This window comes from Athene cunicularia, assembly GCF_003259725.1.
Source record: "Athene cunicularia isolate RWA chromosome 17 unlocalized genomic scaffold, athCun1 chr17_part1, whole genome shotgun sequence".
Lineage (NCBI taxonomy): Eukaryota > Metazoa > Chordata > Aves > Strigiformes > Strigidae > Athene > Athene cunicularia.
The window spans coordinates 4,987,279-5,010,018 of record NW_020799122.1 but is presented as its reverse complement, the minus strand read 5'-3'; the positions used below and the strand labels follow the sequence as shown (position 1 = coordinate 5,010,018).

General features: G+C 49.7%; 2 protein-coding genes across 14 annotated transcripts in view; one reads left to right on the top strand and one right to left on the bottom strand.

Moving 5' to 3' along the window:
• The window catches only part of NTNG2 (netrin G2), a 49,493-nt gene extending 36,376 nt beyond the window's left edge, over positions 1-13,117 (top strand). The window contains exons 5-13 of one of the 11 annotated variants that reach the window (XM_026860736.1): positions 940-1,053; positions 3,815-3,883; positions 5,907-5,969; positions 7,115-7,189; positions 8,546-8,608; positions 9,130-9,204; positions 10,828-10,995; positions 11,433-11,567; positions 11,913-13,117. In XM_026860736.1, coding sequence (XP_026716537.1) covers positions 940-1,053; positions 3,815-3,883; positions 5,907-5,969; positions 7,115-7,189; positions 8,546-8,608; positions 9,130-9,204; positions 10,828-10,995; positions 11,433-11,567; positions 11,913-12,136 — 986 coding nt within the window. In that variant the 3' untranslated portion in view covers positions 12,137-13,117. Of the gene's footprint in view, positions 1-939; positions 1,054-3,814; positions 3,884-5,432; positions 5,970-7,114; positions 7,190-8,542; positions 8,609-9,129; positions 9,205-10,827; positions 10,996-11,432; positions 11,568-11,912 lie in introns of those variants that run through there. The other 10 variants (XM_026860734.1, XM_026860739.1, XM_026860737.1 and 7 more) reach the window with 10 other exon arrangements.
• Positions 13,118-13,990: 873 nt separating this feature from the next.
• Positions 13,991-22,740, bottom strand: part of SETX (senataxin) — a 36,876-nt gene continuing 28,126 nt past the window's right edge. For all 3 annotated transcript variants that reach the window (XM_026860728.1, XM_026860730.1, XM_026860729.1), the window contains exon 27: positions 13,991-22,011. In XM_026860728.1, coding sequence (XP_026716529.1) covers positions 21,253-22,011 — 759 coding nt within the window. In that variant the 3' untranslated portion in view covers positions 13,991-21,252. The remainder of the gene's footprint in view (positions 22,012-22,740) is intronic.

The following is a 22,740-nucleotide window of genomic DNA, read 5'->3' as shown; positions in this document are numbered from 1 at the left end:
TGTGTATAAGAGACAGCCTTACTGGTACCTTTGTTTCACTGGAAAATGTTTCCCATCAAAATTTTCCGTTAGGGAGTAGCTGGGAGGGTGCTGGGAGCAACGCACTGGAGGTGGACAGAAGGGATTTGTGTCCAAGGCCAGTTAAGGAGAGATTATTCAACCCACATAGGAGACTAGAAGTGACCTAAATTAAGTATTTAAACTAGCTCAGGGCTATTATGAAATTAAGCATGATAATCTGCATGAAGCAGTGGGACAAACAAGGACAGGAGGGCAGCAGGTGTAAGTTAAGTAGGAATTTGTGTTCTGAGTGTTATTTTAGTTCAGGCTGTTGTGGCGAGCACGGGGGGGATTGGGCACCACACCCAGGATCACTCCCGTGCAGCTCGGGGGGGCTCGCTGACGCGGAGCCATCAATTAATTGGCCCCGATGAACGAAAGGTGCCAGTGGAAATGGGTACACGCCAGTGGTACGGGTCGGGTTTGGTGGTGCCAGGTAGTTTGCTGCCTGCGGGGTGGCAGAAGGGACGGGAGCTGTGTGGGGAGCTGGGGTGGGCAAGGAGACGTCAGGCGGTGGAAGCCCACCTGCAGGCAGGGCTAGCCGGGGGCTCCTCTGCACCCCCCCACCCGCTCTCCACCCCATCTCCGCCCAGGTGTGCTTTCATTTCCCCTTGTCAGCTTACTTGGCAGCTAGTTGCTGATAGAGCTGTAAGTATTTAAGCCAGTATCTGGCACAGCCTCCGGCCCCTGCCCACACTCGCTGCATCCAGCGTCATCGAGCCGCCAGCGCCTTAATCCTCTTGGTGCTCCAGTTGTAACCATGCTGAGAAATCGGTCACCAGTTCAGCCCAGCAGCAGCCTCACGGGTGTGTGGGCTGGCAAGGAAACCCTCTGTTCCCCCCCAGTAAGTGTCTCCTGCCTCTTCTCTTTGCTTGCCAGCGTATGAGCGACGGCAGCGGGTCGTCACTGCAAAATCCACCACAGCAAAAACGACCACCACCACACCAGCAACCACCACCAGCACCCCCCTAGCTGCCACCACCACCCAGCCAGGTGGGTGCCACACTCCCTGCCTCACTCAGAGGGCCAGGACTTTGCCGCTGGGCTCCTCTTTTCAGCTGCTCCCCATCCCAGCTCCTCCGATGGCAGTGGGGAACGCACGGGGCTGCCGTGTCCGTGGCCCTGGTTATCTGCTTTGTAGGATGATAAAGGGACATGGATAAAAATCACCCTGACTCTGTCCATGTCCCCAAGCCTCTGGGCAGTCCTAGTTTGCTGTTCTCTCTGTTGCGTCCACAGACACTGACACATGTAACATGGGCTAGGCGCAAGTGTTATGGCCCCTATAAGCGGGGAACCAGCCACAACGGGTCCACTGTTTTGCAGAGAAATCTAAGATTGTTTAGACTCCCCGTCTCATCCACCTCAAAGCCAAGAGAACCACACCAGGGGTTGACATTCCCCTTCCCTGGCTGATCTCACTCTGCTCTCACTCTTATCATCAGGGCAGCAAGAAGGGAAGCCAGGACTGGATGCGGGGGGAAGCAAAACTTTTCCCTGTTTTCTTTCAAATTTGTTTTTTTTTTAAAAAGCTTTTCAAAATCCATCCCTCCTAGAGCCACTTGGCAATGTTGTCCTGCGCAGGGCTGGCACAGCTGTGAGAGATGCTCTCTTACAGCTCCATCACAAGGCAGGGCAGGAAAGCAATGAAGGCTTTACTGTCCCACCGTAAAATTAAATGACGTATCCAGTCTTGTCTGGCTGGAAGGAGAGGAAAATTGTACCCCATGCTGCTCTATCCCTGAACTCCACATGCAATAGCAGAGCTGGCAGGAGAGTTGCCCACACTGTATTTGCTGGGTGCTGCTCTCGGAGCGCGATGGGGAAGGCTGGGTGCTGCTCTGCACCCCCCAGCTGCTCACTCAGATGAGGAACCATCCCCGTGGGGAGCTGCAGCCTCGGCGTGAGAGCGGCCACCTCCTGCCACTTGCCACCTGACGCAGAGCAGCCATGCCAGGGATGGGAGAAGCTGCCTCTGTCCTTGCTGGCTCTTCCAGCCCCGCATCGAGTCCCTGTGGCCAGCCTCAAGGATGTAATGCAGGCTGGCTGCATCTTCAAGGGCAGTTTTCCTCGAGCAGAGCTGCGCTCTAACATTCCCCAGGCAGCTGCTGTACAAGCAGCGAGGGAGCGTGCAGGGCTGGAGCTCACACGCATGCCAGAAACGCCCCTTCCTAATTTCTAAAATCACCCTGTGGAGGAAAACTTTTGTCCTTTTTCTGGGAGTTCCTCCTTCCCTCTCCCCGTGAACAAGGAGACAGTGTTTTCACTTGTCTTTTGGAAATGAGCAGATAAAACTTAACAGCAGGACATTTTTTTTTTTTAAGCTTCTCATGGGGGAATTAGACACGCATTCCTCCCCTTGCCATGCTTTCTGGGCCTGATATTTCCCAGGAGGACGTTTTACACCCACAGTATGTTAGTAACAGTCTGTCTGGGGGAGCTGCCAGAAGCCAGTCAAAGGGATGAGGAAACTTGATTGCATGTTTATGCAAATATAGATATATTCATGGAAGTACCCTGCTTGAGTACTTAATCAGGAAGCCAAGGGTTTAACTCCAACTTCCATGGAGTTGGAGTGACCCTGGGCAAAAGAGTGCGAGTCTCGTGTATGTTAAGTGCTCCTCACGCAGGTCTGTGTTGTACGCGTGCAGGAGGGGGGGGTCATCCACCACCCCTGCCCGGAGCTCACACCATCGCCACAGCCTCAGCAGTGACAGGGGATCGCATCGACACCCGCACCACACTCCTGGGGTCATTTGATTTTTATCCATGCTCACCCATAGCGACATTTTAGCTCTATTTTTCTAGCAAGTGCTGCGTGCGTGTGGATGGTGTGTTTAGTGTCTGTCCTGTGTATGATTTGCAGTGCTCCGCCTCTCGCGCTGTACATCTGGGGCGGGCAGGATGGCATCTGTGTGGGGTTGGGGGTGGTGGGGTAGTCTCTCCTGCTAAACTGCCCCGAGGGACCTGGCATCACACGTCTCAGGGTTTATTGCTTTGCCAAAACCTGCTTTGGGGGCAGAGAAAATGTTTTCGTAGTGCTTTCATTAACTGATACCAAGGGACAAAATAAATTGCAGTCCAGCCATCACATCTCCAGCTTGATATGGTCAGGCCTGAGCGCGGAGCTCCTTGCCCCCATCCAGGCCCCTATCCATGCTGCGGCAGAGCTGGGTCCCATCCCAGAATGGTGTGCCTGGGGATGGAGACAGTCCCTTGGGGGGCTGCTCCAAATAAAAATGTAGTCAGGGCCACCCCACAACTCAGGGACCTGCTCTCTTACATGGGCAGCATGCTGGGTTTGATGCCACAGGTGCACTCTGTGCCTTTGACCAACAATAGGGAATCAAGGAACAGTCTAATTCTGATCTGCTTTTGACTAGAGATGTTCCTCCCTCTCCTGTCCCGCGAAATGTGAAGTACTTCTTTCAATACCATGACATCCCCAAGGGGCTGTGAATATAACTTGCCTGGACCTCAAGGGAAACACCTTGTTAAAGAGATGACCCTTCGGGCTCCTGGTAAGATGCCTGGAGATGCAATAGCCCCAAGCTGGGTCAGAGTCCCAGAATGAGATACTCTGTTGTTACCTCCCTTCTGACTTTCAGAAGCTTTAAAGGAATCCCTCCTCGCCTTAAAGCCAGCCAGCCATTTAAAAAACCCATCTTGTTAGAGTCTTACCCCATCTCTGTGATGTTTAACCCTAATTTACACACAGTCTTCTGCCCTCTGAATTTCTGCTTCCCACCATAAGCAAGCAGCATCAGACCAGCCTCTGAGTTCACTGCCTCTGTGCCCGTGAGAGCAACACAGAAAAAAACAGGTATTTAAATCCAGACTGATGTGTTTTTCCCTTCTCCTTCATGCCTCCGCACACTAGTGGGTAGTGGCAAGGCAGAAAGCAACGTAGCACGTAGGCTAGAGGAGTAGATTAGATTTGGGTTGTCTCTGGGTTGCATGAATCTGCTAGACATCTGCTTCCTTTGGCTGCTCGTGGTGTTTTCTGTGGTCAAGGTGGAGCTGTCATCATGTTCGTAGGATGCTTTTGTGCCTGGTCACCTGTTGTGTGGTGAGAGATGGGAGAAGAGTGAGTTTGTGGACACGGTCTGTGGTCTGAAGGCAGTCAAGGCTGCCAAAATGGGTAGAAAGAAGGGAAATCAGAGAGTTACCTTAAGGAGGATGAATTAAGTGCTATTCTCATTTGCCTTCTACAGTTCTGTTATTTTGAAACCTTCCTTGAAGTCTGTCAAATTCTTCCTTGCCATTTGTTACATTTTTCCCACATTCAAAATAAGAAAAAAAAAAAGCTGTTTTTTTTTTTTGTTGTTTTTTTCTTTTTTTCCTGCTTTCATGTTTCCCCCCTCTGGTTTATAGCACTTTCAGCAGTGCCAATTCACCTCCAGGAAAAACAAAACCAACCTGCACCCTGTTTGATGTTTAGGGGCTCCAGCAGAAAGAGAGCACCAGAAGCCTGGCTCTGTGTAGGTCCCGCAGAAAGGGGACCCCGTGTTTATGTTTTGAGAAGGACTTCTTCAGGGTCCATCCCCACTACTCCAGCGCTGCAATGGTTTTTGCTATGAAGTGTGATTTCTTGGTTTAATTTATTCTACTTCCTCAGAAATCCACCAAGACGAGCAATTTTCATCAGGACTGATAAGAACTCCCGAGATAAGAGCTGCCCAGTGATTCCCATTTGTATGAACTGGCTCTGGGGGTGAAACATGTCTTTCCCCCTCCCAAAATGTAAAACTGTCCATTAATGTCCCAGAGCTACAAGGGAAAGGTTCTCAGGATAATGAGCATTAATAATTTTCCTGGCTCTGTAAATGCGATTGAGTGGAGGTGTATGTGAATGACTAAAAAGCAAAATGCCTCCAGGGCTGTTTTTTATTGTGACTCTAATTAAACCCTTGCCAATTTGCACAGGGCTTTTTTCATATTCTCTTTAACACCATATTAATATCAATTGGTTTCTACTTTCCAGCTGAAAAGGACAATGTCTATCACCTTCTCTTAAAGCTCATCATTAAAAAAATATATATTTTTTTTCTTTTTTTATTCTGCATTGTTTATCATCCCCTTGACGAGGCTGGGAAATCACATTTCTCTCCTACTCGGGTTTGTCCTTTGAAACTTGGCAAGGATCGAGATTTATTTTTTTTTTCCTCCTCCTCCTTATGTTACCCAACTGGAGCTTGAAATTAATAATATGGCTTTTAAAATTTTATCCCTTGGTTTGTTTTCTAGCAAACCTGAAGATTGTTACCAATATTGAGGAGACGGGGAGGGGTATGGAGCCAGTGGGGGTGAGGATTTGCAGGGAAATCAAACAAGTGATCTATAAATTTCTTGCTGGTTTAATTTCTCTGCAGTGGCTTGCAAATTCTTTAATTGGTATTTCTGAGGAAAGAGCAGAGCCTGAAGGAGGGCCTAGAAGTTTGGATTAGAAACCAGAACTTCGTGCCTCCATCCTAAGACACTTGTGCTATTTCTCAGCTCCATTACTTCAAAGCAGAGGGGTGCAGATCAGTTGCTGGGGTCTTTATGCAAACACACGAGCAAAACGCCACGCGTTCAGGTGGGGCTGAGATCGGGCAGCTCAGCACACCTCTACCCTCCTGCCCTTCGCCTGGCGAGGGCTGCCCGCCCTCTCCAGTGCCCGAGGACACACCAGTTGCCCCATACCAGCAGCAGCACTGGCACGGAAAACCCGCGCAGCCCAGGGCTGGGTTGGCGTGGTTCTCCGAAGGCCTGGCCCTCCAGCAGAGCGCTGCAGAGCTCCTCGCTGCCTGCCAGCTCCCCTCAGCACACCCGGTAACACCGTTTTCCCCTCTGGTCACTGCAAGACTACACCGGCTTGTCAGCGGCTGCCCCGCTGCAAGCGGGCAAGGCTGGCCCCGGAGCAGAAGGTAGGAGACGCGCGGCTGAGCTGGGTCCTGCCAGCGAGTCCCAGCTCCCGACGCTCAGCGAACGCTTTAGCTTCTAGTTCTGCATCTCCGTTTTCCATGCAGCTCTCTCCTCCTCCCACCTGGGAAAAAGCTCTGGGTTTGTCTGTGCCCGACATGCAGCTGGGAATCTGGTACGGCTGGATTGAGCCTCGGGGTTTAGTCATAGACATGAAAGATGAGGATGGCAAGTGGTAGAAGAAATTGTTCACAGCTTGCTGCTGGGGTGAATGGAGAGGATCATGGAAATCCTGTCGTCTCCTGCGACTGGAGTCTGTTTGAAGAGCAGAATAACTTTGTAAATAGATAGGCCTGTGTCATTTGTAGCATAGATGCCTTCTTATGTATTTCCTTGCTTCAGGTCTCCTGCTTGACTGCCTCAGGTGAGCTGCTCCTGGTGGGAACCTTGGGAGGCTTCATGCTGGTTCTTGAGGCTGAAGTTTCTCCTCCTCGGGGTTCCCACCAACACACACCCTTTGGCAGTTGCCCGTTGGTGCTCAAGTCCTGTTTCCCAGCTGAGATGCCTGTAGCTTGCTCCAGCTGTAGACATTAGCATCCCTTCCAGTGCAGAACAACTGCTGAAGCTGGGCCCAGGGCAGAACCCAGTGTCTGTAAATACTCAGCTGGGGGGCAGAAAGTGCTGAAATGGAGGCTTTTGGAAATTGCACGCTTGGGCCTATCTCTGGCCTCACAGAGAGACAAAATTTGTCTCCGATACAGTGACAAGAGATAGGCCTACACCATGGGCATCAGTGCCGGGTGATGCTGACAGTCTGTGCTGAACAAGGCGGGCTCCTGAGTCTTGACAGTGGTCTGCAGATTCAGCTCCTGTCCATGCTTGGGCCATGGAATGCCAACAGCCAACACTCACCCATCCAGCAGCTCCTGCGCCCTCCCCTTAGGAGTACTTTTTCTGTCTCTCCTCACACTTAAAGACTCTAATTTCCAGGAGACTTTGTCTCTCATTCCTGCTTCAACACATCCTCAACTAGATACGGCTCCACCAACACACCCCAGATACCTGCTTAGAGCTTCTGCCACCTCTTTAAGCAAACGAGAGGGAGATCTGTATTAAATCTGATGTTCTCTCTAACTGATGCCACCGTAAGCTGTTCAGAGCCCACCAAACACAGCAGCACTTGGACCCAAGCTGAAGCCACTAGATCCTCCTGAGAACATCCGAGGTAAGGCCATGCCTGTTCCCCAAGGACAGCAGGACAGGTTTCTCCCCCAGTTCCTGTAGGTCAGGACAACCCACCCGTCCTCAGCACGAACCACCATTGTACAATCCACTCTCCCACTCAGAGGGTCCACCTCAGCTTGGTTCTGCTTATCCAGCCCCACAGAGATCTTTTCAGAGATGTGTTTAGGGCTGGGATAGCTGCAGAGCTGTCCCTGGGCCCCAGGAGAGACCATGGGCCACTCAGGTGCTTTGGGAAGGGGGTCCTTGCCATGGCATGAGGGGCATGCACCTTCTCCCAGCCAAAATTAATCGGGCAGAATCAATGGGGCGGATCTGCTGATCTGGCCCAGCAGGACCAAGTCTTGTTAGCGGATCACTCTGCTCCCAACAGACCATGGAGCCTCCTCACAGCCATGACCCCTCCTTGTGAGGGATAGGGACAACCATGGGGGCTTCCACGCAGGGATGTGGCCCCCAGGGCCACCTGCAGCACCCACTGCCAAGATGTGGGGCTTTGAAACACTCCGGGGACCTAGCGAGCTGCTCCTGCCTCTCTGGGCTGCCCCACTTCCCTCACGGCAGGGACAACAGGCCCTGGGCCCCCTGAGCTGGGCCGGTCTGCTACTGAATGCCTGTGAGCAGAGGCTGCCATGTTCCATGCTCGGCCATCGTGCCAGGGGATGAGGAGGCCGTGGTGGCAGAGCAGGGCCTGGGTGCCATGGTGGCCCGTCATGGCCATGGTGGCTGGAGAGGCCGTGTTGGTGGAAGAGGGTCTGGGCACTGTGCCAGCCCACCATGGGACCAGGGGAAGCCTTGGAGACCTGAGGAGTCCCTGGTGCCTCACACATGGCATCAGGGGCAGGGGTGGGCCCTCTCTGACCATGGCTGAGCCCTGGGGGTGGGGAGCATGGCCACCTCCTGCCATTGCTGTCACTGTAGGGACGTGACCAGCACCTGGGGGATGGAGCTAGCAGTGCCCACCCTGCACCTCCCTGAGCACCGCAGCATTGTGCAAGGACTGGCGCGCCACAAACACTGGTGGGACCTGTTCCTAAACACCCCGTGGGACCTCAGTGTTGCTCAGCCTTGCCCCTTACTGGGGTTACCAAAAGACAAAACTCCCCCAAGCACCAAATCCCATCAGTTCAATTTGGAAGCAACGGCCTTTACCCCCAGTGCCCTGGTTATTCTCGGTGGGACAGGGGCCTGGTTGGCAACACAACCCCAAGGAAGCACCATCCCAGCTGGGGCAGCCCCTTACCCTGAGGAAATATCCCAGCCCAACCATGCTGGGCTGGCCCTGGGAGCCCTCTCCCCACCACAGCACTCAGATATGTTTTATCATCTGATGTAGCGGCTCCGAAGAGCAAAGCAGGGCGCACAGCACACTCTGCAGGCAAGAGGCATGGGAAGAAGCCAGGTACGTGCTGGTGGGGACGAGCCGGGCTGGAGCGGCGCGTGCTCTGCAGGACCCTGTAGCAAGCCCTGCCAGATACCACCTCCATAGCCTTCCTCCTCCTAGCTGAGCTCCTAGCAGCTTTTTGGGTGCCAGTTGGCATGACCTCCATCAAACTGAGGCCATGGCCAGTAGAATTATTATTTTTTTTTAAGCAGTTCAGACTTGTAGATCGTTATCCTGAATAACCCGATTCACGCCACAGAACGTGCATAGATGGGGGATGTGTCAGTAGCTCCTCCCGGCTCTGCGCATTGCAATGGCGCTGTGCATTGAGTTTTTCATACATCACACTTTGAGGAGGGGAGAAGAAGAGAAATTTAGCAGCTACCAGCTGTCTGGTGCAGAAATAGATGCCAGTGCTGCCAGAGCGGTGTTCTTGGCTCAGCTCGGCATTGTTCTCGTAGCAGAGCTGCTTGCAGTAGGGTAGGACGCGGAGCGGTGCTAAGCGGTGAGAAAAAAACGTGTCTCTGATTTCTCTCAAGCATCCTCAAAGAGCTCAAAACTCATCCGACTTGAACCAGACTCTGGCCCAGTGGCTCCTATTGAAACATATAAAGGTAAGAGGAGGGAGCTCCCAGTCTTTGCCCAGGTGATGTGGTCCAGCAGCTTCCGACATGGAGAAGATGGGAAGGGTTTGTCTATCTGAGTTGTGGTTAGCTGTATGTAGGAGTGCATCCCTGGGGTGAAACAACGCTTGGGAATTGCAGCAGCAGGAAGTATTTGAGCTGAAATTCTTTGGGTACTGGTCAAACATGCAGAAGTTGTTTCACAGAAGGTCAAGATTACAGCGGACTCCGCTCCTCCTCAGGCAGCTGTGAACCATGGGGAAACCTTTGCCCTGCTCCATCTTCCCTGGTCTTCATTTCATTGAGCCAAGTCTCCTCCTCCAGTCGCATGTGCATGCCAACCCACACCCTCCCATCCCTCTACCATCCTTGAATGTTTAATGCTAGAGCTTGGATCAGAACCACAGCTCCGAGTCTCCCTCCTCCTCTGGGGAGGCTGGGGAAGCTCAGACCTGGCTGACACTGTTTCTGCTCATGTTATCTGCTGGCCGTGCTGGCTGGGCCACTCCTGGCCAGGACAGCTGGGCCACAAGGCAACTAGAGTAGGTCCTCCCCTCCCACGTTACACTATTAAACTCCCAGAAAGATCCAGCGCCCAGAATCTAACACTGGAAGGTAGTCACCGTCCCAAGTCACGGTATAAAAACAACCACAAAGCATCAAGTATTGAAATTCCTCCGCTTGCAAATTAAACCTATCTGGTTGTTTTCTAACACGTGCCTACAGCCGAGAGAGGTCAGCCCTGGGGACAGGAGCAGCGCTTGGCCAAGCCATGGTGACATCTCCCGCCCCGCCAGCGGCCTTCGCAGCTGTCCCCGTGCTGTGCCAGGCAGCCCTGGTTCAAACCTCCCGCACTCATCCCCCGTCTGTCAAAGGGCCCCACACAAGCCCCTCTTCCTTGCATAGACCCATTTTAAGCATTTAACTTGAGAGTCACCGTACTTCACAGCCAGCTTTGGTTTGGGAGGTACAACAGCAAAGGGGCACTCCAGGAGGGGACACGGAGGGGAAAAAGCCAGAGGCAGCGAGGTTTTACCTGGACGCGCAGCAGCTTCAGCTCCACTTGTGCTTTGTCCAGAGCTTTCCCATTGCTGGAGGCAGTGAGTGCTGCTGCACCCTCTGCGGCCCCATCCATGGGCCTGGGCGCCCGTCCGTGCCGCAGCGAGGCCCTGGGGCTCTGCACCCAGCAGCGCTCCCTCACAGGTCCTGCAGCCCCACAGCACCAAACCCAGGCCCCAAACCGAGCTCTGCTCATTAACAAGGCAGCTCTTTAATTAACACCTGACTCCCCTCCACTGCCTGCTCCCATGATTATGCATTTCCTGGGACAGCTGGGGGCTGGCTCCTGCCTGTCCTCGCCCCAGGGGACAGAGCCCCCTGACCCCATCTGCTCTCTGAGCGACGCCTTCCCGCCCGATCCCCCCATGGCAGCGAGGAGCCGCAGTCGCTCTGCGCACTCATCCTGCCCAGCCCTCCCCAGCCCTGTGTCAGTGGTGCCTGTGGCATTTCACCAGAGCAGGATCCTCCTCCAAAGCCTTGTGGCTCCTCACCTCTGCCTGGCACGAGGGAGGATGCTCCCGGCCCAGCTCCCCAGCTCTCTCCTCCTCTCCGCAGACTGCGAGTGCTACGGCCACTCCAACCGCTGCAGCTACATCGACTTCCTGAACGTGGTGACCTGCGTGAGCTGCAAGCACAACACGAGGGGCCAGCACTGCCAGCACTGCCGCCTGGGCTTCTACCGCAACAGCTCGGCAGAGCTGGATGATGAGAATGTATGCATAGGTGAGCGCTCCGGGGGCCTCCATCACTGGCACCGGGATGTGGGATGGCTCGTACGGGACTGTGCTGTGTGGGGTGGGCTTCAGTTCAGCCCCTCTCTGGAGGGTGGTGTGTCCACCTGCGTGCTTCCCAAGGACAACAGCCATAACGGTCTCTGTAGCTTGCCAAGGCTTCCCTGAAAACAAAGCCCAATAATATCTTTCCAACTTGATTCAGATGAATTGCTCTATTAAGAGCTGCTCAGCTCCCAAGGTGAGGTGGTCTTTGCACTGTTGGAGCCTCTCATGCAACCCTGCGACCATCCCAGACCCTTAGTCTCTAAGGTCCCTCCCGTAGCACGTAGCCAAGCTTTTCCAAAGTCCCCAACACCTCCCTCGGGGCATTAGCAGACACACAGCCCCCAGGCAGGACAGGCACTAACAAGCCCTGTCTTTGCCCAGAATGTAACTGCAACCAGATCGGCTCCATGCACGACCGCTGCAACGAGACCGGCTACTGTGAATGCAAAGAAGGTGCCACAGGGCCCAAGTGCGACGACTGCCTGCCCAACTACTACTGGAGACAGGGCTGCTTCCGTAAGTACCTGAGCCAGAGGGACAGAGGGAGGGGTGAGATGGGACCAAACAAGAAGGGGATCCTTAGCACCACCTTCCCCGGGAGCCCCGTGATGCTCGGGGTGTAGAGTGAGCAGACTCCAGCCGTTCCTCCTGAACCCAAATGACTTGATGGTGTTACACCTGGTGTTTTCAGCCCTCACTGTGTTCCTCTGCCTTGGGGCTGTTCTAGCATTACAAGGGTTGGATAATTTAACCCCTAGGAGCTAGAGAAGAAAGCCACAAGTTTCTATTTGCTGCTGCAGTCAAGGGGTTTAAGATACCCCAGCCTAAGACCCACATTCTTCCCTCCCTCCCACCTTGTAGCCAATGTCTGCGATGACGAGCTCTTGCTCTGCCAGAACGGCGGCACCTGCTACCAGAATCAGCGCTGCATCTGCCCTGTGGGCTTCAAGGGGGTCCTGTGCCAGCAATCCAGGTGTGAAGCTGACAAAAAAGACTGCAACGGTGGCCCCAGCGTGCACGGCAGCCTCGGCACCATCCTCCTCGGGGTGCTCGCCCTCCAGCTGCGCGGCTGGGTGGACCTCTGAAGCCACAGAGGAGGGAGCCCAGCCCAGGCACGTCACCCGAGGGCCCTGGGGAGACTAAGGTAACAGGTGGCTCTCCCCACCGTCTCCTCCGCCTTCCTTCACGTTAGGACTTGCACAACGTCTTTTGGTCCACTTTCCAAGCAGAGAGGTATGCAGAAAAAATCAGGGGCTGACTCCTGCTCACAAACCCAGCCCGGCAGCAGCCGGGGTGGCCGCAGCGCGGAGCCGGCTGCCGAGCAGCGGTGCGGGGACTGCACCAGCCTGTGCCGGGGCCACGGTCCCACAGACCCGCGTGGCCACGGGGCCCGTCCTTCCCTCTGTGCAGTGACTCCTTCCCTGCTCCGCACAGGGCGACCTGGGGCCAGGGCCACCGGGGCCCTGAGGAAATAGTGCCGCGATCTAAGGGATATTTTTTTTATTATTACTTTATTTACTTTGGTATAGGCTGGGGTGTTCTTATTTTTCCTCTTCTTAGTGTCCTGTTTTGAAAGAGCCTGTCATGACAACTCCAGAGCCCCATAACACAACAGGCAGGGGAAGGGGAGGGAGGGAAGGGGGGACTCTGGTCCATCCTTGCTGCATAGTCCCACGTCCCACCATCGGCCTGGCCTGGCCACGCACATACTGTTGCCTACAACTCTAGTTGCTGCATTGATTTTGTATATTCATTGCTGGATTTTGTTTTCTTGCACTTACGGAGAACGCAGGGGCCATTAGGCATATGGTACGTGAGGAGTGCAGTGTCTTATCCACACATGTCCGTAGAGTGTACGGTTCAAATACTTTTTTTGGTAGAGACTTATTTTTGTTTGGATTAAATGTTATAAAAGAACCACAACTTAAAGGGACATTTTGCCATGAGCATTTGATTCTGGTGTATCCTCCTCCAGTAAAGCAACTATTAATGGCTGCTTGATCACCACGTTTTCCTTTTTGTGTGCACAGTTAATTACAGGTAAAGACTTATTTTTTGATTCATAATGTCCTCTTGTGATTTCTGAGTCAGTACCAAGGTGCACCACATTGCAAGGGAGAGGGGAGGGAGAGAGAAGTTGCCTCATCATTGAGAGCTGTTAATTATTTCTCCTAATTACTTTGCTGAACCTAGGTTAGACTACTAACTGTAGACAATGAACAAAGCCTGAGTGATATATTAAGCACTGGTCTTGTGTAGAAAGGCCATTTCCAAATGAGCCTGCAGCAGAAGGCTGGATAGTCCAGGGATGCTTCTCCAGGGGGACCTCAGCTATCCAATGCCATTGCATCCCCCCCGCAGCCGGTGCCATAATGTGTCTTTGCAGAAAAGGCTGATTATCTGGGGTATTTTTAAACAGACCCAGCCTGAAACTTCAATATAGAGCTCATAGGGACTAGATCAACTCGTTTAAAGCTCATAAACATGCCACTACCCGAGGAAGCGTTTGCAGTCCCATGCATAAATGAAGGCAGGAGAAACCAGAGACATGATGTAACTCAATCAGAACAACAGGAATGTTATGAACACAAGAGCTCTGATTGTGTCATGTCCAGACTTACCAAGCCAAGAGCTCACTGAGTGGAGTATTAGAAGATGGGAGACACCCCCCCACCTCCAGCTCATTCACTTCTGGGCTGGTTTTCTGCACAAGGGAGCAGCCCTTGGTCATTGCCCCAGCTTTACCCAGCCCACTTGCTCCCTCAGCTAGCCCAGGAGCCCCCCACAACCCAAACATGAGCCTCCACTGGCATTTCCAGGTCTGGTGTCCTTGCTAGAGGACTTCAAGAGCTTCTTTACCAATGTCTGTTCTGTTTCAACACTGTGTCTCCTGTCCCTTATAGCCCATCCTGCTCAGGGGGGCCAGCGCTGGGAGCAGCCCATGTTTCAAAAGTGCAAGAGCCTGCAGTGCCTTCCAGCTTGACACTGCAATTACTGTGTACACAGCCAGTGCCCCCGAAACGCAGCCGCCTCCACGGAGAGGGAGGCAGAGAACTTGTACTTTGAAATAGGAGAAGAAAACAGGAGCCAAGGTGCAGGACAGATATTGTCACATCAAAGAGCAACACAAATCTGGTGCACGTTTGAGCAGTGTTTAACATCGCAGAGACAGGTCACAGGGCTTAGTTAATCCACCATAAAATAAATGAGGGTTAAACTCAATCTGCTGAGATTTGGTCTTTGAGGGTCTGGGATGGCGCAAGCATTGGCTCCCTTTAATGCAGCTGGTCGCTGTCTGTTGGTATTGACACACTCCTTCTTTGTACTTTCTGACTGCAGTAGGTTTTAAAATCTTCATACATTGCTGTTCTTACAAGTAATAGCATAAAAAAGACAGTAACAAGATCAAGATCTCTAATGGTCCTTCTGGAAGGTGAAGCAACGTTCTCCTTCCCCTGCACTAGTGTTTTTCTCTAGAATATTAGATTAAGCAACCGAGAATTTACTACTTCATAAAGCTGTGTCCCACTCCGCACCCAGCGGATTCCCTGCAAACACACACTTTTATTGTGATGCAAACAGAAATGGGCCAAGCAGCAGCACCAAATTCCTGTAGAAAATAACCTCAGAAGGGCACAACAAAGCTCAGAACAGCCCAGGCACAAAGACTGCTGAAGGTGATAGACCGCTGCTCTAGACCGTTTTAGGCTTAAAGGATTTTCTCTTGGTTGATTGGGTATTGGTTGTTGGGTTTGGGGGTTGTTGGGTTTGTTGGGTTTGTCTGTTTTTAAGGTAAAACAACACTGGCTTCCTAATTCAGCTCAGAGGCGGCGTCACCTCCCTATGAACCCAGAATACCAGTAATGTTCAGTCCTGGACCTTCTTTAACCAAATCCCAATGAATAATTCTGTCACTTCAACCAGAAGCAGAAAGCTGTGGTGCTAACCCTCCAGCAGCTATGCCAAAGGAAGCCTGAAAAATGTTGGGGAACAAGTCCACCCTCCACACTACATAGACCACTCTCAGGCTCTTCCTAGTCATGCAGAAGCAAAGCCCTCTGTGAAATAGTAACTGCAAAGGACAAACGTTGACATGCTTCATCTCACGACAGAAACCAAATGGCCTTTAGACTGTAAGCGAGGGCAGAGCCAAGAGGGGGAGTTTCAGACTTGCCTGCTGAGGGGCTGCGCAGCTCATCTGCAGGCTCAGACACAAAGCTAGCCTGGCGCCTTGCAGAGCAGGGTGGCACTTTGTCTGGCCAATGGTGCTGGAGAACTTGCAATCACATCACACAAACCACTGCAAGACAGAAAAAAAACCCCACCCTCTCACACGAAACTTAAACTTGGTTTTAAAGAAAGTAATTTAAAGCTTCTGAAGGCTTCAGGGCTGAAGATGCATTAACTGCAGGCATCCGTTAGCACACGGGTCCCTACACGAGGAGAATAGAGCAGGATTGAAACAATACAGAGCGAAACCATCACCGCAAGTATCTGCAGATCTGAAAGTTCATCTTCTTTAAGATAGAAACATTTGTACATCAGTTAATGCTTCCAAATGGGAGAAGTTGTCCAATGAGCCTGATACTTTACTTGTGGAAAGGTTAACCAAAAGGTACTTCTCTTTCTGAGAAAAGCCACTTGCGCTCTTTCAAGAGGTTTTCATGTGTATCCTGTTGCCGGCGCGCAGCCGGCATTTGATTCATTTGAAAAAGTTTTAAAATTACACTTCTGTCTGCACAAAAGTGACCTCTTCAAACAGTACAAGTAGAGCTTTTGATTTTTCTTGTTTACCTCAAATTCTACTGTTTTTAACTATTTAGAGTACTAGCAGATCTAAATAACCAAAAGCCCCAGAGCAACAAAAATGTGCCTGGTGTGACAGATCGCTGCGGCCAGGCTGAGCCCGCGCCCCAGCTGCAGAGGAGTCAACAGCAGTCTGGGTTTATGCGTATTTGCTCACTCGCCAGATAAAATGTTAAGCCTACAGTCCCTGGGAGATGGAGACAGAAGGAGGGGGAAAAAAATTTCCATTGGTACTTACCAGGTATGTTATTTGTTTTTTTTAAAGATGAGGAAGCAGACATCTCATCGACAAGAGTGATTAGTAAGGAGCCTTGCGGAGGCTGGAGTGATGAGAGAACCAATGCTTTAGCGGTAATAAAATTAATGGTCTCACCAACCAATTCTGTTCTATAATTGGCGCTTGTGAAAAGTCCCAAATGTAAATAAAACAAAGTATAATGGAGGAGCTCAGCGTTCTTGCTCAGAAATAAGAGCAGAGCTTTGTATCACCCTCTTCTCAGCCCTTCTGGCAGGGAGTTGGAAAGTCTGGCCACTATCATGCAGAAACTGGCTAAAAATCCCATGCTGATTTGAGATGCAGAGAAGAGCTTCAGACTGTCCTAAAGGCTCCTTTATCATTTTGATTCTCTAGGTGTTGTAACAAGTTTCACTGCAGGATGAGACGTGCGAGGAAAGCCTAAACCCACCCATTTTTATCATGTAACTACCTTCTCTCCTGGCCAGGAACAATACTGGGCTCCAAACGCTCCATCCCAACCCCACTCTGTGCTACTTCAGGGTTTAAAATAAAGAGAGAGGAAACTGATGGGATTTCCTTGTAGCAAAGGGAGTTCTTGCTTGATGCAACAGCGAAATCAGTGACAAAACTGGACAGCCACACCAGCGAAGCCTGCCAGGCTAGAAAACAGAGTTTTCCATGTTTTCCCAATACCAAATGTCATGTGCACTCAAACCACCTTCACTTTCATTTCTCTCACTATTTGCCTGGGAGTTTGTGGCAAATTAGTCGAGGCCTTAGCAGACAGGTACGTATGGCTAGAAGGTCTCGTGTCAGCGATATCCGATGTACAAGGCTGCTTAGCTTACATTTATTTGCACTAAAGAATAAGGCATTGGGCTCCTTTCCAATCAACCTAAGAAGACGAGAAAGACTTTATATATGACTTGGGAATGGACCCGTTGTGGCAAGAGACTGTATTGTATCATTAACATTATAAATTCCATTTACAGTACAGCAGTCATTTCATCCATCATTTATTCATGCAGACTAGAGAGAACGTCTTACATTTTTAGGACCGTGATTCTGCTTATCCTTTGTATTGCTACAGTCACTGGGCTGTGAATGAACAGCCCAGCTCCAGTTGTTGGCTACTCTAGTCTCTCCCTTTTATATGCAAAAGTAAAACTCAGCATCTCACCACACTTCAGTGACTGAAAAAAAAAACCAACCAACAAACCAAAAACCATCTCAGCTCTGAAATTACTGGTGTTAAATGTTATTTTTCAGATGTCACCTGGGACTGGGAATGCTGTTTACTCTCAATCAGTACTTTTGGTCACTACAAGTTCTTTCTTGCTCTGGAAGCACGCGCTGCTCAGCACTTCCCTAGCATCAGCAGACCAGGGGTGAGGGCTGCTTCCATTTTATGGACTCGCTGGAAGAAGAGGCAAAGTGCCTTGCCAGTCTGCACACCTTGCACAACGCCGTCTCCCAGCTCCTGTGCCTCCAGCTCTTGGACCCGGCTGCTAGTTACTGCACCCAGCTCAGCTAGGAGACGGTTCTGTAAAAACTCATTGCACCACCAGCACCGAACCGCAAGGGAGCAGGAGGGGAGGCCGCTGTGTTCATCCCCCCGCAGTGGGGCACAGCTCTCCCAGCTCCCATTCCCCACCCAGAGGCACCACCAGCTCTCAGCATCCCTCAGGCCCACCGGCAGCTACCATCACCCCTCTGCCATGTGTCCCAGAGCAGGGTCATACTCTTGAACAGGGCTGGTTTTCCTCTGGGTGCTCAGCAGCACCCCTAGGGACAAAGCCACGGTTGGCGAGCCAGCGCTCCATAGTGTAGCGCATGTACAGTGAAACATAGGTAAGAAAAACTTAGGTGAGTACCTGTTCGGGTATCATCATTATACAGATGGCTCTGGTTTGTTCTCACATCATGATATGGAGCAATGACATGGAGAACTATTACAGTAAACCTTAAAGGGAAAAGGAATAACCATAATTATATTCCACCTTTACTGGAAATCTTATTTCATATACAAAGAATAAAAAAAAACACCTTTGAACAAAGTAAGTCCAACACTTGGAAGAGCCTTTCCCTTCTTACTGATACGAGAGACAAGTAGTACCACAGAGGGAACTGGTTTTGCACTGAGAATTAAGCTGCCAAGCTCAGAAGCAGCATGGAAGCCTCTGTATAAAAACCTAAATACTGCTTCTTCCAAAGTTTTTTGGCACAAACTCCAATTAAACTGTTTTACATTAAGCTGTGTTGAATATGTTCTTTACTGATTTTTTCTGACTTTAATACGCAGAAGAGAGCAATCACTGATCAATCTCCTCCAACTATCACTCATTCTAAGATGATACTAAATAAAGTCTACACTCAGCTGACCACCACTGACTGTCCATCACTACTCAGTATTTTATAACAGACCATGGAAACAGCAGAGAAGTTAAGAAAGTTGTACCCTATTTGTTCCCCAATGCAGGTTTTCTTTGAATTAGTGAGAAGTGTACTTTGGATTGGAGTTGGCTTGGTTTTCCATGTTACGGGTATAAAAGGGAGGGGAAAAAAGTTAACTAAAACTACAAACTTATTTTGAGTGATGTGCAAAGAGGAGAAAGTGTTCTAAGTGCAATAACCCAAACATTTTTTTATTAAACACACCGTTAACAATACAGACTGACACAGTAGCAATAAGCTACCACTGGAAGATTGACAACTTAAGTCAGATAAATCTAGTATTAAATAAGCAAAAAAAGTCTGAGCCACTGACCACACCTCAAAGATGATTTATGGAAAAATACAGGCATTAGAAAGTACATGACCTCTGTGCTGTGTACAAAATAAAATAAAAATGAAATGTTAAAACAAAATTCCTTCCAGCATGTGATAAGTATAGCTCTCAAAACATGTTCTGAAATGAAGAAAACTGGAAGTTTCAGAGAAACATTTGACAAAACTGTATTTAATGACCAGAAAAGCATTTTCTCATTCACACTGTTGCCAGCTTCACTTTATTTACATAAAGACAGTCTAAATGGCTTCCACAGCTATAGGATCCTACAGCCGTTCGCAGAGTAGCAGCCTTTTTAATGTGCTAAGTAGGAACAGCAGGCAGGTCAGCACAGCCCTGCCAAGAAGAGCCAAGAGGTTTGAAAGATGACAGTATTGAAATATTCCCATTAACATAAGAGGAGGTACACATAGGACATGGATTCTGTGATGTGGGGGTGACCAAAATGTCCAATTCGTGACAGTCAGATTCATTCAGGCAGCCTTCCTTCTCACTCAAGGCACGCAACGTCAAGGAAGTGTCACGGCAGTTTTTGAAGCACGTATACTGCTGACAAGAGGTGGTCAGGGTTCACTGAAGCGATTAAGATTGCAACGTAACGAATAACTAAAGTAAACAACGCACATATGTTGAGTTCACCTCACAGCCATCTCAGAGATTCTCCCGTTATCTTAAAATGCTCTGTACTATGCAGCACAATGAGCTGGACAGTCACAGACAGCAAGTAAAAGCCTCCCAACACACCTACAACACAGTTGGTATCAGGAAGGCACGTTTGTTCTGGGCTGGGATGCGTTAAGGATGTAAATTTTACTGGAACTTACGGTTGGAGCTGCCTCCTGATGTTCTGTAGGATAAAGCACCTCACTGAACTGGACTTTGGCAGGGGGCTGACAGGACAAAGCTGACACTAATCACTGCAATCGATGTGTCGGGACAGAAAACACAACTGAAGATTATGGCTAAATTCTGGCCAGAGAAGTCTGGCAGCTCATTTGCTTGGGGGAAGCTGCTGCCCTTACCCTGGTTAAGCACAAGGCCATCAGCAGGGGACAGCAGGGCAGTGCCCACCACAGAGCAGGCCCTGTTGTAACCCCGACACATGGAGACAGCGACTGACCCGTACACCCAACCAGTACTAACACAGCAAGGTGCTGCCTTCTCTGGCAGAAACGTTCCAGACCATCCCCACACAAAACTCCATGCACATGAAGTGTTGCTCTTCACCTCCATGAGACAGACACGTGCTCCAGAAAAACAAAGTGATACTTCAGTGACCCAAAAGAATGCTTAGTAGAAATAATTCTACTTTTATTGTGAAATGTTACGATATGAGAAAAGCTTTCTTAAAAACAGTTCATTTCCCCCCGCCACCCCATTTTACCGGTTATATATTCATCAGCACAGTGGAAAGAATCCAGTAATAATACCTAGAATGAACTGCTCGCCCTTCTTCTTCCTGTAGATCTTCAAAAGCTCTATACAAAGAAACTCAAGTGTCATTATCAGCAAGTGTTAACTAGGTCTTTGACTAAGATTCCACAGTGCTGTTGATTATTCCTCACACGGACTCACTGGGACCAAACAGACCTCGTAGCCTTTAATCTGCAGTTTGTGTTGCCACTGCAACAAGGATTCCAACTGATGAAGCTACAGCAAGAGCAAAACTCAAGGCACATTTGTATAAATGAAAGCTCTTCTGTTCCTATAAGAACAGGCAATAAAAAAAATATAAAATAAGTAGAATTCTCTCCATTCAACCAATGTACATCTGCCTTCAGTCTTTCCTGAGGCACTAGTGGAGCATGAGGAAGAATCACTGCTACCACATTTTCAACATTCACTCTTTGCCATCAAATAAATTAGACTTACTAGTGCAAAGGGAAAAAGTAGTCTGGCTGGTTTTTTGGACTTGGGTTTTTTTTGTTTTTTTTTGTTTTTTGTTTGGGAGAGCATTGCTGGGGCTTTTTTGCTTTGCTCTGGTTCTTCATAAAAAATTACATCACTAAGAAACTAGCATTTGCACAAGGAAAGAAGCAGCTATGTATTTGCCAATTTAAACTTAAAATAATTTTGTATACTGTACAAATATACATCATTAAACATCTACAACCGTAACTTCCTAGATTACAAAAATTCACTGCTCTTCCAAGCAATGCAGCTACCCAGCTTTTCTTTTCAAAAGCTCAAAGCTATCAACTGTCAGGTATAAAGTTCCCTTCGCAATTAGGGCAAGATGGGAAAGAGGGATCTACTGACAGTGGTGGTACCAATATAAGGGAGTTCCAGGTGTACTAAATAATATAAAATGCAGTCCTTACTAGACAGAAATCTGTGAATAGATTTTCAGTAATGAGCCAATACTAAAGTCACTGAGAGGTCTTTCTTCGCTTGGCACTGATTGATTCTGTGTTCTCTGGCAATTCCTCTGGTGTTCTCCTCGTTAAACCACGATAGTCTTTGTCCGTCTTGCTGCTATTACTTTGACCTCCCTCACTGAGGGCTCTTGAACTGTTTCTCAATACAGGAGCTCTCCAGCCACCCTCGCGCCGAGCCGCGTAAGACGACGTTGAAGCCACGTCGCACCGTCCCGTTTTTTGCTGGGGCTTCTTAGATGTTTCTTTTCCAGAAATCTGATCCCTGAGGCCTTGCTGTGACGTTGACCCTGGGTTGCTCTGTGCTGACCAACTGCTGTCCTTTGAGACCTGCTCCTTCCCTTGTGTTTCAGTTCTAGTGGCCATGCTCACCAGCCTCGGGTCCCGCGGTTTATCAGCAGGAAGCGCTGCAGCCTCCCTGCATGCAGAGGCACTGCCTCTCCTGGAGTCTGCAGCCTGTGCACCCTGCACCTGCTGGGGCCCTCTGCTTCCCTGTAGTGCCATGTGGCCAGCAGCGAGCTCCCGTGGGCTACTGGCCTCCCTTGCATCTGCAAACTCACCCCTCTTGCTACGGGAAGAACCAGCCTGCCATGGAGGAGGTGGTTTTGTCCCTCCTGCTTTGGTTGGGGGCTGTACTGCTGCCTTGATCTTCAAAATCTTAACAGCATCTTTCCTGTAGTTTTTTTCTGATGTCTTGATAATGGCACCTCTCTTCTGAGCATCCTGAATCAACTGATTCCAGTCTTTATTTTCCTTTAAAGAAGACACACACCCCAAAAAAAAGAAAAGTTATCAGAAAGAAATCAACACAGACAGAGGTGTCACAAGGATGCACAACCCCTTTAAAAAGGTACCTGACACAACTGTCATGGAAACCACTGTTATGTTCCTTCTGGAATGGAAGAATCTTATGTTTCACTTGCAAAACAGCAATAGGCCCTCTGGCTGCTGTAACACAGGGAAGGTACTTTCAACCATCACTGAGCTACTACTTAAAATGACAATTTCTGTATTTATGAAGGCCAGAAGAGTGTTCTCATACAGAGTGGAACAGAAACAGGGCTTTAATCCCCTCTAGTGGTACAGCTGACACCCCCACCCTTGGAAAAAGAATAAAAATCAAGTACTGTAAGATATTAAGCCTATTCAAGAGCACACCCTACACATTCAGTGGGCCTTTATAGTCCCCCAAATATGTAGTTTTGTTTCAGAAACACCGCTTGCAAAGAGTATCCTCAGAAACCACAAAGTAGTGTCAAAATCAGTAATCTGAAAATTAGAGGAGTGTTTTGGTGTAGTTTGGTTTTTTAAAATCATTTTCCTTGCTCAAGTATCCAGTGACAGCTTCAATAGCTGGAGGAACAGTAAGTATTGTGAGAGTAGTTTCTAACTTTCCCTCTTGGAAGCAAAAAAACCAGATGGGTTTTCTTGTTTGGTTGGTTTAGTTTTTTTAAAGCTTTTATGACAATTACAGCCAAAGCT